The sequence below is a fragment of the Tasmannia lanceolata genome, unplaced genomic scaffold, assembly GCF_043159265.1.
Source record: "Tasmannia lanceolata isolate RefF3 unplaced genomic scaffold, GAP_Taslan_0.1 ptg000023l, whole genome shotgun sequence".
NCBI lineage: Eukaryota > Viridiplantae > Streptophyta > Magnoliopsida > Canellales > Winteraceae > Tasmannia > Tasmannia lanceolata.
Genome location: NW_027518700.1, coordinates 25,275,832 through 25,294,997, shown reverse-complemented (window position 1 = coordinate 25,294,997; position 19,166 = coordinate 25,275,832). Strand labels below are relative to the sequence as shown.

Genomic DNA, 19,166 nt, shown 5'->3' with positions numbered 1-19,166 from the left:
TGTAGGAACCGTTCTCTCTCTCTCTCTCTCTCTCTCTCTCTCTCTCTCTCTCTCTCTATATATATATATATATATATATATATATATATATATATATATATATATATATATGAGGAAAATGATTGTGAGCTTGAAGCTCATATAGCTTATATGAGCTTGAGGGCCCAAACACATACGTCCCACATTGTTTGTGGTGATCCAAACCATTCATTTGCAAGGCCCCATCATAGATAGGGTGTGTACCAAAAATCAGCTCCATTGGATCATCCTAACCCCTCCAAAAGTGGAGGGCAAAAATGGGCAGATTTGTAGCAAATGGTGTCTATCCATTTTGCCCTCCACTTTTGGATGGGTTAGGATGATCCTATGGAGCCGATTTTTTGTACACACCCTATCTATGTAAGGGCCTTTCAAATGAACGCTTTGGATCATCCTAACAATGTGGGCCCACATGTGTTTGGGTCCTCAAGCTCATATAAGCTATATGAGCTTCAAGCTCACAATCATTTTCCTCTATATATATATATATATATATATATATATATATATATATATATATATATATATATATAGGGAAAGGTGTGCGTACTCGGTCGAGTAGATAAGCTTATCTACTCGGTCGGGTTAAAAACAGTGGGGGCCCACATTTTTGGGGTGATCCAAACCATTCATTTGAAAGGCCCTTACCTAGATAGGGTGTCCACCAAAAATCAGCCCCATAGGATCATCCTAACCCATCCAACAGTGGAGGGAAAAATGGGCAGATTTGTGGACAAGCTGTGTTTGTCCATTTTTTCCCATTTTTCCCTCCACTGTTGCATGGGTTAGGATGATCCTATGGGGCTGATTTTTGGTGGACACCCTATCTAGGTAAGGGCCTTTCAAATGAATGGTTTGGATCACCCCAAAAATGTGGGCCCCCACTGTTTTTAACCCGACCGAGTAGATAAGCTTATCTACTCGACCGAGTACGCACACATTTCCCATATATATATATATATATATATATATATATGAGGAAAGTGAAGCTACACCGCCGGCTTAAAATACAATGGGCCCACATTGTTTTGGTGATCCAAAGAATTCATTTGATTGGCCCTCACATAGATAGGGTGTCCACCAAAAATCAGCTCCATAGGATCATCCCAACCCTACGATTTGTGGAGGCAAAAATGAACGTGTAAAAACCTTCACAAATTTGTCCATTTTTGCCTCCACAGTTTGAAGGGTTGGGATGATCCTATGGAGCTGATTTTTGGTGGACACCCTATCTATGTGAGGGCCAATCAAATGAATGGTTTGGATCACCAAAACAATGTGGGCCCATTGTATTTTAAGCCGGCGGTGTAGCTAAGTTAGCTACACCGGCGGTGTAGCTTCACTTTCCCTCTCTCTCTCTCTCTCTCTCTCTCTCTCTCTCTCTCTCTCTCTCTATATATATATATATATATATATATATATATATATATATATATATATAAATTACAACTCAACCCAACTAAGCCTTTGTCCCAAACTAGTTGGGGTCGGCTAATGAATCCTTCAGAATATTTTCATGAAGAAGGTGAAAGAATCTACGCGGCTCAAATTGACTAAGTCTAATCCTGACACTAGTTTGGCTCGTCTACATGGATCATTCTCTTCCATTCTCTCATATCCAAGGTCATGTTCTCTATTATGTTCCTAGCCATCAAGTCTTTCCTCACTGTTTCTAGCCAAGTTGTTTCCGGTCTGCCCCTACCTCTTTTTACTCCATCAACTTAGCACAAGTCACTTCTTCTCACTAGACCATCCAAAGGCCTACATTGGATATGCCCAAACCATCTTAAGCGGTGCTCTCTCATCTACTCCTCAATTAGTGCCACCCCACCTCATGCAAACAAAATGACCGACATAAAAATCCCAAAAACAGTTAAACCCATAGCAGAGCGAGGGCTCTCAGGAAGGGAGGAAGCAAGAAGCAGGAAGCGGGAAGTGAACCAAATGTGTAAAAGGAAGCTCCATGGAAGCAAAAAGGAAGAGCAGGAAATAAAAAATAATAATTATAAAAAATTGGCGACAATTAAAAATAAGTTTTAATAATTTTTTTCACTGCTTATTAAATTTAAATGCAGGTGAGTCCACGTTTCCAAGAAAGATAAACAAATAAAATCCAACCAGTATAAAAGAATCAAAATTTCAAACGACGTTAAATATTAATTCTAACAAAAATAACCAATTTAGATGCAAATCTAATTTCCAACCATTAATCAAAGTATTAAATATCAAAGTTAATACGGAATTTTCCTAGGTATGTAATTTACAATTAAATGAATAATTCTACTTAAATGATTAAATGATTAATTGCTTAAATGGAGAAACTAACTAACATCACTTGTTTGTCAATTGAATAAAACTAAATATAAACATCAACATTAATTATGCACTAAAATGAAGGGAGACAAATGGATAAGTTTTTACTGAAATGGACAATTAAAGAAAAAATATAGAACATGGGGAGTATAAAAAGTTTAATACCCACTTTTTTCTTCCTCACATATAATTAATCAAATATGAAATTAACAATTTTCACAAATGAATATTTATGATTGAAAAAAAAATTAAACTAATAAAGAATATGTGAATATGAAAAGATAAGAAAAATCAGAAAAGAGAAAAAAATATTCCAAACAAAAAGAAAGAAAAATAAAAAATTGGGAAGCGTCGTGTTCGTCGCTTCCGAAACACGATTCCCTAGAAGCACACTTCCTACATTCCGGGGCGTTTCCTGTAACCATTGTTAACCTACAAACCATCGTGTGCCCTAGATCATTTGAAGTAACCAAAATACAGCAAGTTATATTAGGGCATATACACATCACCAAGTTTCTTACTTCACCTCTAAAATGCATGCACTTTTTGAGTGACAAATACTGGTTTTGTAATTTTCTCATAAGTAAAATCAAGCAATGAGTGTACAAAATGGCTGTGCATGTTGGCCAACGAGTTTCCTCAAAATCAAAATTCTCATATCAGAAATCACCTTAGTAACAAGAAGGGAGTACATGTACCAGGTAGCATATTTGATGATTACACAGAGGAAACTCAAAACCATTACTGGGCCATGGTCGCATACAAATCTTGACTATGTCCAAGTGTCTAACATCAGCCGACGTGTATGTATAAGTTGATTCATATAAGGATTTGAGAGCTCCGATATGATATGGATGCCATTAATCGGATGTTGCAAAAAAGCCGCAATTGTATTACCATTCCAAAAAAAACGCACTAGTATTGGGTGCATTCCAGGATCTGACCAATGCAATACTCATACAGCACCCATATCATACCAAAACATCTTAAATCTAGGTTGCGCAAACATTCAACACAAAGCCTATTTTTTTCATTACTTTAAACTGTGTTTAGCCATTTTCTAGATGAAGGGCAATAAGACCATTTCCTGCTTATCTTCACTCAAATCAAGCACTGAAAACATGAACCAAAGTGTGAATTGATGGATCATGGGCAAATTGATGGATTTAGGGATGCTCTTTGTTTCAAAAGAATATTTTATTATTTTCCTTTAATCGGTTAGGGGTTAACTTTAAATCATCAAAGAAATACCTGATACATTGAATGTGTGCTATTAGTCCTTAGCATTTATTTCATCTCTTAATGCATTTTTTCACTATTGCATGATGCTTCTGCATATGTTTAATAAGGCCACATCCAATGATTATGCATTTGTTTGGTTATTTTTCTTTCTTATTTTTACATTTTAGGTCCCCATATTCCTATACTTATTTCGTATTCTCATTTTGTGTGTGTGTATGTGTGTGTATATATATATATATATATATATATAGAGAGAGAGAGAGAGAGACTAGCATTTGGGGCCCATTCTATGCCTGATTTGGGTATTTGTGTGGGCCCATTCTATGCATGATTTGGGTATTTGTGTGTGAAATAACCAGTTACTCCAAAAGCTTAAGCCGTTAGAGAAGGTGTTATTTATTCTCTTATACTTTAACATTGCCCCTCACGTGTGGGCCCTCTTTCTTTGGGTTGGGCTACACGTGGTGCATGTGGCCCCAGTTTGGGGTTGACCATTGCATGTGGAGTTTTTACATCAAGGAGGTTTGACCTCAGGACCTTTGCTCTGATACCATGTGAAACGACCATTTACTCCAAAAGATTAAGCAGTTTCTCCAGAGGACGGTGTCCCTCATTGTTGGTTGGTTATCTCTCCGGGCGATGTGATGGCTGCCATTGTTGGTGGGTTGTCTCTCCAGACGACGGTGTCCCCCCATCGTTGGTTGGTTATCGCTTCAGGTGACGTGTTGTCCGCCATCGATCTTGTCTCTCCAGACGATGGTGTCCCCCATCGTTGGTTGGTTATTTCTCCGAGCGATGTGTTGTCCATCGTTGTTGGTCGGTTGTCTCTCTAGACGACGGTGTCCCCCGTCGTTGGTTAGTTATCTCCTTAGGCGACGTGCTATCCGCCGTCAGCCTTGTTTCTCAAGACAACGATGTCCCTCGTCGTTGGTTGGTTATCTCTTAGGCGACATCCTGTTCGCCAACGAACTTGAATCTCTAGACGACGGTGTCCCCCATCGTTGGTTGGTTCCGATCACCTTTCCGGTGGTTCTTCTTCTATTGACGTTGTGCTACTAAGCTGATGTCTCTGCTAGTGCTACTTCGTCGTCGTTCACAGTGCGCGCTCTAGGCGTGATTATTTTGTTTGAGGCTCGATGTTGTCCCTACCGGGGCGTCTCTGTTCGATCGTTGGTGTGCAGATTTGTTAGCCGTGCTCTAATTCAGGGGGAGGCCCTGTTGTGAACGCTCTCATCGCCGTGCTGATTCAGGGGGAGTTGTTCTCTTCTGACGGTCGTTGATCTCGCTGTGGCCATTGCTATTTTTATTATGTCTTTCATTATGTATTCACCACACTAGCTTGAGGGGGAGTGTTGTACTACCAAGCTGGCTGTGTGTATGAGATTATTATCTTTTTTGTTGTATGAGTATTTTAGTTATTGTAGTTTTCTTTGTAGCGAGCTGCAGTTCCATAGTATATGCGCTCTAGCTTGAGGAGGAGTGTTGAAGAATGTTAGAAAGTATTTTCGTCATTACAATCATTACATGTATATTGAGGGGTATTGTAGTCTTTGTACTTTGTTGCCCTAATTTGGACCTATATATACATCATATTACATGAGACAGCTTTTTAGTTGAGACTCCTCATCTTCTCCGTCACCCTTCTTCTCCTCTTTTTTTATCCATTCTCTATTCTAGCAGTGTTATACCAAGTTGGCTATGTGTATGAGATGATTATCCTTTTTGTTGTATAGGTATTTTAGTTGTTGTTGTAGTTTTCTGTGTAGCAAGCTAGAGTTCCATAGTATATACATTCCAGCTTGAGGGGGAGTGTTGAAGAGTGTTTGGTATTTTAGTCCTTACATGTATGTTGAGGGGTATTGTAGTCTTTGTACCTTGTTGTCCTAGTTTGGAACTATATATACATCATATTACATCAGAGAACTCCTTATTGGAGACTCCTCATCTTCACTCTCACTCTTTGTCTACTCTCTTTTCCTTTGTGTTTTATCTATGGATCAGATTTGGCTCTGATAACATGTGAAACAACCGGTTACTCCAAAAGCTTAAGCCGTTGGAGAACGCGTTATTTATTCTTTTACACTTTAACATTGTGGAAATCAAATTTTTAGGGACGTATAGCTGATTTAGGGGGAAATTGAAAGTTAGTGGGAAAGTAGAGTGATTGGGGGAACCGCTTTAATAGTGGCAAAATTATTGGGGGAAAGGTTTACCAAACAAAATTATCAAAGGTATCTCGCACGATTATTTCCATTTAAAATGAGTATGAACCGAATTTTTAGGGATAACGCAAAACTACTTTAATAGGGAAACCATTTTAGTAGTACCAAAACAAATTTCTTTTTTTTTTTGAAAGTGGAAGCCAATTTTATTTAGAAGAACAATAGAGACCAAGGTGGTCCACACAAAGATAGCCAGAACAAACAAAAACAAATACAAACAATGGATAATCAGGAGGGAAGCAAGTCATACAGAGCCAAAGACTCAAAGGAAACACCAAATTTAGCAAGGATAACCGCCATCTCATTAGTGGAGCGACGTGAAGGAAGGTTATCCCCTTCCGGCAAGATCGCTATGCGTAGCATAAATTTAAATCGCATAGTTCTTTAAATTTTCTTTTTGATCTTGCTTTTACCCAAGATCCTAGAGTTTAGATTAGTTACTATTATCAATCTAAGATCAGTAAATACCTCTTTGAAGAATAAATTAATAAACCATGCTGCTTGATCTACTCCTCGAACGGTTGCGATCATTCTGAACATCGTGAACCCCGCAAGTTGAACCGATGGATTCTTTTCTTTGCACTGTTGATTGTGGATGTGAATAACTCTTGTTCACTTGTATAGGGTTTCATCTAATCAGTACCCAAGTAGTAGAGAATAGAAAACTAGATTGGAAGCCTTTTTTCTATTGATCTTTGGTGTGAATTTCAACAGTTGGAGAAGAGATGGAGTGAGGGAGTGAAAACGATTTTCCACGGGGGAGAAAGGGGGGACAAATTTCTGGAATTCTCAATCTGAGAAAACGCCCAGCCCTTTCTCCCCTTTATTCACAAAGAGTTTGGTTTGTTTAGCCCATGTTTCTTTCACCCAATTCCTATCTAATTTGGAAACCAAGTTGCATTGGAAACTCCTTGACTGATTAGGACGCTCCCAACAGACCATGGCTGAGTGGTATGCCCAACTCACCTTGGAGGGGCTTTCTTGAAGTCACTCTCCAGCCCTTTCAGGCCTTATCCAATAAGAGTTCGAGTTGGAAATGAATTGCTTGAAATGTAGAAGCTACATTTGAACAATTCTATCTCCAGGAGGAGTTCTAGTGCAACTTGAACTTCTTGAACCATTGGGAAACGTTTTCCCATGTTTCCCAACTGATTTGGGCGTGTGGTGGGCCCCACCACACGTTTCCAATGTGTAGGACAATTCCAATTCCCTATTCCGTTCCAATTTCACTCTCTCTGCAAAACCGGTTTGGGAATAACTATCCTCATTTGGATTCACATTATTATACTTATTATTAATCATATTAATAATACATAATAATATTAATTAAATGAATAGTTAATTATCCATTTAATTAATTTGTAACTCGCATCCAATGAGAGTTATTTGGCTCCAATTTGTCCTCAAAAGATTCTCTTATAGTCTCTTGTTTATTTAACCAACAAAGACATGTATATATATACATATATTAATATATATATATATATATATATATACTAGTAAAAAACCCCGTGCGACGCACGGGCCGACAAAGAACTGTACGGACCACATCATCGGTTGATCCAAACCGTCCATGTGATGGAACACAACATCAATAGGTTGTGCCCGTAAGATAATTTCCATAGGCTGATCCTAGCCCTCCAATCTATAGAGGTTTCCATAATTAAAAAGGCATAAAGGAGGGGGTAGGATTGAAATTATGTGGCCTTAATGGGTGCCTTTGCTAAAAAGCATAAAGGAGGGGGTAGGATTGAAAATATGTGGGTTGAATGGGTGCCTTTGTTAAAAAAAAGTCAAAAAAAGTGATGTGTAATTTAAACACCTATTAATGTCATGAAATAAACCTTTATTGATTACTTAATGTCATTCTACTGGCTTGACAGGGCAAATACTCTAACACAACTCACATGCATGAAGGTGACTGAGAAGGCTTTCATCAAATCAAACATTTCATCAAACAAACTATCATATCTCCAAGGCTGTTTTTGAAGACTGTTGAGCCATCAAATCACATTCAATGAGTCCCCTTCCACCACGACATTAATAATGCCGTCTCTTGTGAATAGGGGTGCAACTCGGGTCGGGTTGGGTTGGGTCAAGGCCAACCCAACCCAACCCAACCCGACCCGACCCGAGGAACCCTTTTTCCAACCAAAACCCGAACTGACCCGAGTTCAACCCGACCCTACCCGTGTTTTTAAGCTTACAAAAAAAAAATTCATAAAAAAAGTTGGGTTTCACTTGGGTTGGGTGGCCCAAACCTTCAACCCGAACCCGACCCGACTTTTTTTTTCTGGTTGAACCCGACCCGAGTTGAACTCCTACCTGCGAAGAATCTCAAGCCTTTATGAACCGCTCTCAACTCCGCTTCTGTAGCATTCGCCTACCCTATAGGGCCTGCAAAAGCCCATACAACCTCCCCCATTTCATTTCTCACAACTCCCCCAATCCCAACAGAACCTGGATTCCCCAAGCTAGATCCATCAAAGTTTAGCTTCGCAAAGCCAGATGCAAGGAGAGATCAGGCTTGAATAATTTTATGCTTGGCCGGCGCACTACCACAAATTTCATTCCACCTTTCCAACATAACATAGGTAGAAACAAACCTGAATGAGAAAAAAACTAGATGATTCCACCTCTCCCACAGATCATAGGCAATACCAACACAGATTATTGGGGGGAAAAGTTTTCCAACAAGTTTTTTTCTCGAAAAAAAGCAATTGACAATGGAAAGAAACATGCTTGTATATGTTAACTTACCAACTTCTCCAAAAGCTTAAGCTGTTGGAGAAAGGCGTAATTTATCTTTTATACTTTACTCCCCCGCACATGTGGCCCACTTGGCAAACATGTGGCACATGTGGTCCCGCAACTTCTCCAAAAGCTTCAGCTATCGGAGAAAGGCATTATTTATCTTTTATACTTTAACACTCCCTCACACGTGTGGCCCACTTGGCAAACACGTTGCACATGTGGTCCCACTTTGGGCCGACCATCGCATATGGATTTTTGCTATCCGGGAGGTTTGAACTCGAGACCTTTGAATATGAAACCATGTTAACTACTAGTAGCTCCAGAAGCTTAAGCTATTGGAGAAAGGCGTTATTTATCTTTTATAGTTTAAAAGTATATATTGTAGATAGATAGATAGATAGATAGATTGATATGGTGTTTATCTTTTATATGGTGTTTAACTTTCCTTGAGCTAGATTTGCATATTGTGGAGTTCAATACAGTTCTATAGATTGATGTCCACTTTTTGTACTTTTCTGTTTGCATCTATAATATTATTTTCATATTTTTCTGATTGATATATGACATTCATTGTCCTAGATCTACGTGTGTGTATTTGTACTTGTTTATTTTTATTTTTATTTTTTCTTTTGTCATTATTTTATCTTCCCACTTTTTTGTGTGCATTTGTTATTTTTCCAACTAAGATTTTCATGTTTATCCTTACGTTGTTGTCCTTTTCTTTTTTTTGCCTTTTTCTACCTTTTATTTGTCCTTTTCATTGTTGTTGTGGCACGCAATGTACCACTCCATCACAGATAATTAAAGAAAACTGAAACAAGCAGGAAGATAAATGACATTGCGATACACCTGACAGGTTCGAAACATACTAATTATGTTATAAATACATTAAATGGTCAAAACGTAACTATTATAACTACTTGCTAAATTAAAATTTGTTAGAATATGTGTGATCACACTGTTGGATTGAGTTGAAATTCTCTGTTCGATGATCTTGGAGGGAGAGTAAGTGGGTTTGATGAAGCAACTACATAGATTAGGCAAGTGGATTAGAAGAGATAACCTTAGATTAGGAAAGTAGATTTGATTAGGATTGTTTCCTTTCATAACTGTCAAGATTTCATTCTATGTTTATCCCATAGGTGCTCTATATAAGCACACTTTGGGATTGATTGTAATCATCTAAGAATAGTGAAATTTCTTAATTTTGTCATGGTATCAGAGCAGCCAATCCGGCCCTGATTACAATTTCCAGAATTTCGATTTCCGGCGACGTCCGCCGGACATTACAACCATTATTTTCACCACCGTTGTACATCTCATCATCATTGGCGCTTCTCATGGTCTGACTCATTTCCCCAATCTGAGCTCAAACGAGTTCCTTGGCAACTGACTCATCCTCCGTAGCCCAACCTTTTCCTCCTCAAACAGCCATGATCATTGTTTTATCTCTCTCCTCTCTAACAACTTCATTTCATCTAATATGATGTTCCATGTCATCATGTGCATCCATTTGATGTTCTCTGTCATCCAATCCATTGTGAGTTTTATTCATTGCCTTTAATGTTCTCTACCTTTTACTCATTGTCATCATGTGCACCCATTTGACTATAAAAAAAGGTAGTGGTGATGAATAGTTGTTTAGGCACCCTTTCTATTTTAAGAGTTCTCCCTTTCTAGCCCTTCCCAGAGGGCGAGCCTTGGCGCAACAATAAGGTTGCTCCATTGTGACCTGGTGGTCACGAGTTCGAATCAGGGAAACAGTCTCTCTGCAAAGCAGGGGTAAGGCTGCGTACATCTAGCCCTCCCCAAACCGTGCAATGGCGGGAGCCTTGTGCACTGGGCCGCCCTTTGTTTCCCTTTCTAGAATCTCCTTTGCACCTTTTCATATTGTCCCCCAAATATAGTATTCACACCCCGTGAATAAAAATTCACTGTCTAAGTCCTAATAATGTCACGCCTTAGTCCTAATATCGTCTCGGATTCTTTCTTGTCTTATTTCAGTTGACGTACCTCTTCCAGGTGTGTGCCTAAAATAATGGCTCTATTCAGTTAAGGGGCCTCGATTCCTTGAGATTCGTGCCTGAGAGAGTAGTTTCAAATTCCGTGAGGATCGGTAATGAAAGCCGACCCATGATGTCTTGCCCATTGAGGCCCATTCTTGCCCAATGTGGCATTAGTCCATTGTGACCCATTTCTTGCCCATTCCGACATTGGTCCATAGTGACGCATCACTACTCGCCTATCGAGGCTTGAGTCTTGTCTATGATTTGTTCTGATCCATCTCTTCGCGGCATATTAACAAGCAACGTCTTCTTCGGCAATATCCATTCGGCAACAACATCAGGGGATATTCATCATCAAATTTTGGTAGTTCGCTTCAAATGAAAGGATTCTATTTTCTTATGAAAAATTCTAGTGGAAAGTTTTATTTTCATACTGGCGAATTTTATTGTAATCAAACGTATGTTGATTCTTCAATCCACATACGTTTGAGGGGGCATGTTAGAATATGTGTGATCTCACCATTGGATTGAGTTGAGATTCTCTATTGGATGATTTTGGTGGGAGTTTAAGGTTGGCTGATGAGGCAACTACATAGATTAGGCAAGTTGATTAGAAGAGATAACCTTAGAGATTAGGAAAGTAGATTTGATTAGGATTGTTTCCTTTTATAATTGTCAAGATTTCATTCTATGTTTATCCCATAAGTGCACTATATAAGCACACTTTGGGATTGACTGTAATCATCTAAGAATAGTGGAATTTCTTAAGTTTACCAAAATTAAAATAAATTGGTTTATTGTCGGTATCATCTGGCTACAAGCCATTACAGGGTGCATCTGCCAATACACCCAGTATCAACTAGGACATTTGGACCCTAGTAGATCTTGACATAATCAAAGGACTGGACTGGAAAATGAAGTGTAACTCATATTTCCAAAGATCCCAAAACTTCTATCATTCAAATCCTCAAAATTATAATAACAATAAAATAAACCATCAACCCACTCCAGGTTAATTCTGATGGCTTTGAACAGAAGACCGACCCAAAATATGAAGTAAAATTTCCATTTCGAATACTCTCTCATGAAATCACATCTGTGACTTTCACTTCAAGCGAAAGAATATGAATGTGCTCCTGTCATTCAACGCATTTGAAGGGAAAGCATGGAGTTTAAAGGCATTTACCTCTTCACTTTCCTCATCATCTTCGATTTCAGATTTTGACCTATCAGACTCCTCATCACCATCATCAGCCATACTTTCCTGTGAGTGGGAACAGGGTTCGGAAAAAAGATTAAAAAAATCCATCAAGAGAGTTTTGCTATATGTAGCAAAAGGATTGCGTTATCTGGTCACCTGTTTCTTGTTGTAAGCTGAAATAAGTTTTTCATACTCTCCCTTCTTCTTTGCAGCTTTGGCTTCATATGGCGCTTTCTCCTATCAAGCATGGCAGTAAATAGAGAATCATTCTCATCGACACATATTATCGTTTGCATACAAAAAGCATTTCACAATGTGACGAAAATGAACACAAATAGTAACAATGCGACGAGCATACTGTAGTTCACTTAATTCAAATGATGTTAATTTCCTACTGGGCATAGCTTTTAAAAATTCTTGACTTGCATCGAATTGAACCAAATCAAATTTAGCTTAAAAATTCTTGATCAAATTTAGTTGAAGAAATAAACATATTTTCTTTGATTTCTTTTTTTCTTCACTGCCTGACGAAACTTTATCAAGTATTCACAGAATTGATTGACTAGTAAAAAACACTGACTGCATATTTGAAAATTATTCAAAAAGCTCAAGACCACTTTAGCTTCTAAGACTAAAAGAACTCACTGAGTTCATGATAGAATCAACTAAGGATAGGCCCCTCAAGTCTATGTGCAACTCACAATATGCCTATGTACTGAGTACTGACACTGGCTTGGCTCATAACTGAATGATATTGGCATGGATGATAATAAAATTAAAATCAACATTCAAGCAGCCCCAATAGAGTCAGAAGTGAGTTCATGATAGAATCAACTAAGGATAGGCCCCTCAAGTCTATGTGCAACTCACAATATGCCTATGTACTGAGTACTGACACTGGCTGGGCTCATAACTGAATGATATTGGCATGGATGACATTAAATTTTAAAATCAATATTCAAGCAGCCCCAACAGAGTCAGATTGATCCCCACTGCATATGCTAAATCAAATTGGAGATTTCATTACTATGTGTCACAATTGCATCACTGAATGCCACAACGCAGTTAAACAAAAAGATCTGTCAAAATTTCTTAAGCTAAAATCACAATCACACCTGTCAGTATATTTATAAAACAGTCATAACACCTTTATCGAATCGAACACAGAAACACTTACAGCACCAGACATCGACTTCCACTTCTCTCCCCCGGCTTTCCCAACCTGTAATTCTGTATCCAATGCCCAAATTCATTATTTAATCCCAAAATCAATCGATTGAATCAAATTAATCGTATCAACAAAAACCATTTCACTGCTTACAGCTGAGACAGCCTTCACATTAGGATGCTCTAGTTTGAAAGTCTTTCTAAACTCTTCACTGTAACATTTATACAAGAAGAATAAAGAGAAATTTTAAAGGTAAATGCAACAATGCTAAAATAAAATTTCACATGTCCATGTGTAACTATACCTACAGAAAAACAAAAAAAGCACTAGGTGGCCTCTTGGGCTTGTTAGGATCCTTCTTGGCAGCTTTTTGTTTCTTCACCCGTCTTTTACTACTCTTATCTGCTTTAATAGCTGCCTTTCGCTTCCCAACCTTTCTGAAAAGAAGAAACATACAACCATCACCCAAATATATTTACTTATTTAGGTAATCATCTACAAGACCAGCCATCAAATGGAATAGTTTGATCGATGTGTCCTTCCACCACAAATACAAAAAGAGAGATCAGGTCATACAAGTTGGGGAAAAAAAAGAAAAAAAGAGTCCCGAAGGAGTTCAAAGATCTAAGAAACTAAAAGGGATTGATGAACTATTAACCTGTCTTCGACTGGTTTCAATACTTCCTTTGTCTCCTTCTTTGTTGCTCCCTTCCCCTTTGGTGCCTTCATTGTAAGGATAGAAAGTCTCTGGAAGAATGAAAAAAGTAGCACAGAAATCAGGAGTAGCACGCACAATACAAAGAGAACTTCTGAGAAAAAATTGCACCCAAAACCAAAGTTCAAAGACTCACAGATGGACTTCAAACGCAGCCAAGTCAATTCAGTTTGAGACCGTACAGAGCCCAAAGACTAGATTTACGAAAAATTTCAGGAGCACATGATGGGCACAGATGATATTTTACAAATCGGTGATATACTCAGACAAGTCTAACCCGAATCAAAAGACTGGTTTTTCAGCTCATTCTGAGTTTTATATAAATTGATTTATATAAAAAATAACTACTTGATTGAAGCAGAGACAGCATAAAACAATGAACTAACAAAACAACAACTATGGCGGCACAGTGAGTGTACGAGGCTCCTGCCATTGCGGGGTCAGGGGAGGGCTAGATGTACGCAGCCTTACCCCTGCTTTGCAGAGAGGCTGTTTCCGTGATTCGAACCCATGACCACCAGGTCACAACGGAGCAACCTTACCGTTGCACCAAGGCTCGCCCCCTAACAAAACCACAACTATGACAGAACCTAACGTTTCGCAACAGAAGCCGACACATGAGAAATGTTATGGAGAGGAGATCAAACAGAAAACCAGTTATCATAAATAGTTATCAAGTCCTACAGAACCTACAAGTGAGTAAAATAGTTATCCATTATAAAGTGATCACACAGAGATCCAGACGTCATAAATAGTAATCCAGTCTTACAAAACATACCGATCAGAAAAATAGTTATCCATTATAAACAGGAGATAAAAAATAAATCCAGTCTTGATTAATCAATAATTACTAAGAATTACACACAACATCACTACTGAATTGGCACAAGAAGCAAAAGAAGCAAAAGAAGAAATGAAAGAACAGTAAAAAAATACGAACTCGACCTAAAGGCAACAGAGAACCGAAAAAAAAAAAATTAAGCAAAAGCAAATGGGAAAAAATCAACAACAATGAATAAATGAGCAAAAAAACTCCGCAGATTGGCAAAAAGAAAAAAGGGGAATTAAAGCCCTGTTTGGATTACAAGAATTTTTTGGAAAAGTTTGGAAAGGAAAAATATATCTAGAATTCCGTACATTTTTGACAAATGAAAAAAGAAAAGTTGAACCAACCCTATTAAATTTTTATATAGAGGTAACTTCAATTTTTCATGATATCCTCATAAATTACACATAATCATATTGTTTCAGTTTAAATTGTGTAAAGGAAAAATTTTCCAAAGAAATCTTGCAATCCAAACAGGGCCTTAGAGAAAAATAAAATAAAAGCTAAGCACACAAGGAAAGTTGCTCTAACAGTAAGTAAAGTGCCATTTAAAAGAGGGGAAAAAAAGCAAATAAAATAAAGATTAGAAAAGTTAATCGAAAAACACAATCATATAGAAGATAAGAAAATTTCTCAAAAATATTACGGGAAACGAAAGATGAAAGAATAACAAAATATCTATAGAGAAGTACAAAAGAAAAAGGAGGAAAAAAAGGCCTAGACCTAATTGCTGGAGAAGAAAACCAGCGAATTGGAAATTTAATAAATTACAGAAAAGTAGCAACGGATTATAGAGAATAATTCGAAGGTGAACAAAAGCTTTACGATCAGAAAATAATTCCAAGAATTAAAATCAACATATCAAATCACGTTATAAGGGGTGCGAATATTCCTCTAGGGAGTGCGAATTTATCATCACAAAAAAAATAAACGAAAAGGGCATATCTTCAAAAAACTGAAGGAAAATTAGAAACTATGGAAAAAAAAAAAATGTATACCTTGTAAAGAGGGAAGCGATTAGAGAAAAGAGTGAAGCCAAGGATACGAAATAAAAGCAGAGACTAGAGGGAGACTTTAGTTTGAGATTGACTTGACCAACCGGTAAACTCTCTTGTTTGCTTGAAGAAAGAGCAGCGATGATAATGTGAAACCGGTTACTGCCAGGTTCTTTATTTTCCATGTCATCAACTGCGGGCAAGTGAATTGAGTCAGGAAACGACAAAGAGATCTTTTGGAAGGTATCTTGAACCGACACGTGGACGATTTGGACCACGTCACGATGGCACAATGTTGATGTTGGCGTAGGAAGAGAGCAACAAATATACTAAGGGCAATGATAAATTCGCACTCACTGTAGGATAATTCGCACCACTGAACGTGAATTCACGTTAAAAGCGTTAAGTTGCCCACACACGCTTCTTTCTAGTAGTCCGAATTATCCTACAGTGAGTGCGAATTTATCATGGCCCAATAACTACTATAGTCTGCTCGAGCTGCAAATAGTGATTTTGTATGGCCCAGCTGGTTTGGGTCTGGGTCTATCAGTTGGGCTTCAAGTTGACTTTTATGGGCCCAGCCCGATAGGCCCATCCAGTTCATGGGCTTTAAGTAGTTTGACACTGTTCATGTGGTTTGGATATAAAGAGAATGGCCCTAATAAATTTGCCCCCCTACAAGTCCCCATTTGCTTACCAATCATGGGCTTCACAATCGGTCCACGCCAGTCCAGTCCACTCTTGAGCTTTTATCCCTCTCTATCTCTAACCCTGGGCCAACTACTGCCCGTGAACACTCCAGAGTGTTTTTTTCTTCAAAAACCACATGGGCCCCCCTCGTTCAATGATCCAAACCGTTCATTTGTTGAACCCCATGGTAAATAGGCCTTAGCTGACGAAATCATTCCCACTAGATAATTCCAACTCTCCCATGTGTCGAGGTGATTTTGGGGAAAGGCTTATTTTCGTTGGGACTAAACAAATGAACGTTTGGATTTTCGAAAATGGTGGCCCCAATAAGCCTTGTGATAAATATGTGTTATATGTTGCCTACGCATAGGTGAGTGTAAATTGTTAAAAATACAGTGAGGCCTTGTTCAAAGATAAAAACCATGCAACTGTTGGGCCATAAGTAGATCATACCTCAGAAATGTTGTCTAATCTGTTTGTGGGGATGTGACGTAGAGCGGGTCCCGGCCAAAGACTATGGGGCTATCTCTTTGACTAATCTTATATAACAAAGTATGTGCTAGAGTTGATAATAACCATATGAGGGGTAGTTTGTCCATTGATCTAGAGGTAGCATAACTATGGTTTAAAATTTTGGTTTCGGTAACCGTTTCGGACCCCACAGAAAACCGAAATTTCGGCGAAATCCGAAATTTCTTAAGAGTCAAAATTTGGGTTTGAAATTTCGAAATTTCAGCCGAAATTTTGTAGCAATTTTTTTTTTTATTAACAAAATAGCAATAAAACGAAATTTTGGCAGAAATTTTGTAGCAATTTTTTTATATTAAAAAATAGCAGTAAAACGAAGTTTTGGCCCGAAATTTGGTAATTGGCGAAATTCGGAATTTCGGTTTCAGTCCCCACCGAAATCCGAAATTCGGTCGAAATTTAAAACCATGAGCATAACTAGGGACTTTCTTTTCATTTTGGGGGACCTTTCACATAGGGCGATGATATTTTCACCCCCCATTATGCATGTGCCCCCTTATAACGTGATTTGACGTGTCCAGTTTTTACGTCGAATCACGTTATAAGGAGAGCGTGCGCGTAATGCAGGGGGAGTGAAAGTCTTCTTCATTCCAATAAACTCATTCTATCCTTGGAGTGCCCTAAGATCAGATATGTGAATGAAATTTCTGCATCTTAGCCTCCTCCTACGCCTTCCCTTGTTGCAAGCAAGTTTAGCAAGCTGTAATTCAAAGCTCTTACATCTCCCCGATTGGGAAAGCTTTAATCCCATCAAGAATTCCATGTGCATATGCCAAAAAATTGGTGAAATTTGTGGTTAATAGTAAAGGGCTTTGGTTCCAAGGGAGGATACTTTTCTCCCCCAAGGATGAATGAAGAAGACTTTCTATGTAATAGTTTCTTTCTAGTTCAACCTTCTATCTACCTGATTGTAATATTTTCCGAGCTTAATTGTTTCTTTTAATGAAACCCCACCTTATTTTGAATCCCTAACATACGGTTTGTTAAAAGGTGTATTATGTACCCTTAAGGGCATAGTAGTCATATGTATGTTCTCTTTATATATATACCAAGTAAGGGAGAGTGGACTTCACTTCTTCATTTTCTCTATCTCCTTCTTCTCTCCTCCCTCCCTCCCTCCACCACACGCCACCCTACCTGACTCTCCACCCTCGCCCCACCACCTCTCTCACCCCAGCCCCTCTCTCGCCCTCTATCTCTCTCTCTTCCACCCCAATCTCTTTCTCTTTCTTCCCATTTTCACCCTCCCCCTCCTTTCCCTCATCAAAACCCTAAATTTTCCCTACTAATCCCATTTCCTATCCCTCATAAAACCTTAAATCCCTAACTCTCCCACCTTAAGTGCTAACCATCTTTCTCTCTATGGTCTAAATTTCTTCCGCCCCTTTTTTCTTCTTCGCTCGCGACTCCGATCTTTCATCTTCTCCATTTATGCCCTAGAGACCCTATTATGTCTTCTTTTTCTCCTCTCATTCGTCGGAGTCGCGCCACATTCTCTCACCACAGATAGTGGTCTCTTTATGCCCTAGCGGCCTTCTCATTTCTCTTCTCCCTTACTTTACCGTCGTGTGTTGTCTATTTCGCCTTCGGTCCTTCTATGGATCCTCCTACTGTAGACAATCCCTCTCTCGGGCAACCCCTTTCGACGGGTGTCCCTTTCACACACACGACCTCTTCTTCTTCTATCCCTCTTTCCTCTTCATCGGGTGATACCTTCCTCCTTATGACCACGGTCAAGCTTGATGGTTCCAATTACATGCATTGGAAAGTGGCCGTGGAAGTGTATCTTATTGCCAAACGCAAGGTCTACACCATACACCGTGACCCTCCCGCGGCTTCGGATCCCCCCTATAAGCTGTGGGAAACGGATGATGCTCATATCCGTAGTTTACTCTGGCAGAGTATGATCCCACAGATTTTCGGGACTATGATGCAGCTTCCGACTGCAAAGAGGATTTGGGATCATACGGCGATTATGTTTTCTGGCGTGGGTAACCTCTCCCGCATTTGTGCCACCTATTATGAGTGGATGCATCTTCGGCGTGGTGACACCCCTCTTTCTACTTACTACAGCCAGTTCGTCTCTCACTGTCAGCAGCTTGACGTCTTCATGCCTTTGACGACTGACTTGGCCATTGCCGCTCAAACGGGATCAGCTCCGAGTAGTCCAGTTCCTCAAGACCTTGGGCCCCGAGTTTATGTCTTTTCGCCAGTAGATTTATGGCTCTGGCACTATGCCTTCCCTCGAGGAGGTCTACCAACAGGCTCAGCAGTGCCTAGCTGGCACCTCTCTTACTCCTGTTTCTTTTTATGGTCCTGCTACAGCAGCTTATGCCCGTGGTGGTGGGATGGTTGGCCGCGGCCGTGACTCTAGCCATGGCGGACGTACCACGGGTTCAGATTTCTCTGGTGGCAGGGGATATAGTAGCCGCCCTCGTCCATATTGTACACATTGCCGAAGCGAGGG

The 19,166-nt window shown here is 39.2% G+C and overlaps 1 protein-coding gene across 10 annotated transcripts in view; it reads right to left on the bottom strand.

Annotated features, from left to right (window-relative positions):
• LOC143856512 (high mobility group B protein 1-like) overlaps positions 1-15,578 on the bottom strand; it is a 32,949-nt gene extending 17,371 nt beyond the window's left edge. For 4 of the 10 annotated variants that reach the window (XR_013238252.1, XR_013238250.1, XR_013238254.1 and 1 more), the window contains exons 1-7: positions 15,485-15,575; positions 13,604-13,692; positions 13,254-13,382; positions 13,099-13,156; positions 12,955-13,007; positions 11,934-12,014; positions 11,763-11,840 (exon numbers count right to left, since the gene is read on the bottom strand). Coding sequence is in view for 4 of the 10 variants with exons in the window: in XM_077366751.1 (XP_077222866.1) it covers positions 11,763-11,840; positions 11,934-12,014; positions 12,955-13,007; positions 13,099-13,156; positions 13,254-13,382; positions 13,604-13,674 (470 nt within the window). In the remaining 6 variants the exon portion in view is untranslated. Of the gene's footprint in view, positions 1-11,762; positions 11,841-11,933; positions 12,015-12,954; positions 13,008-13,098; positions 13,157-13,253; positions 13,383-13,603; positions 13,693-13,796; positions 14,759-15,484 lie in introns of those variants that run through there. The other 6 variants (XR_013238253.1, XR_013238255.1, XM_077366751.1 and 3 more) reach the window with 6 other exon arrangements.
• Positions 15,579-19,166: the final 3,588 nt, after the last annotated feature.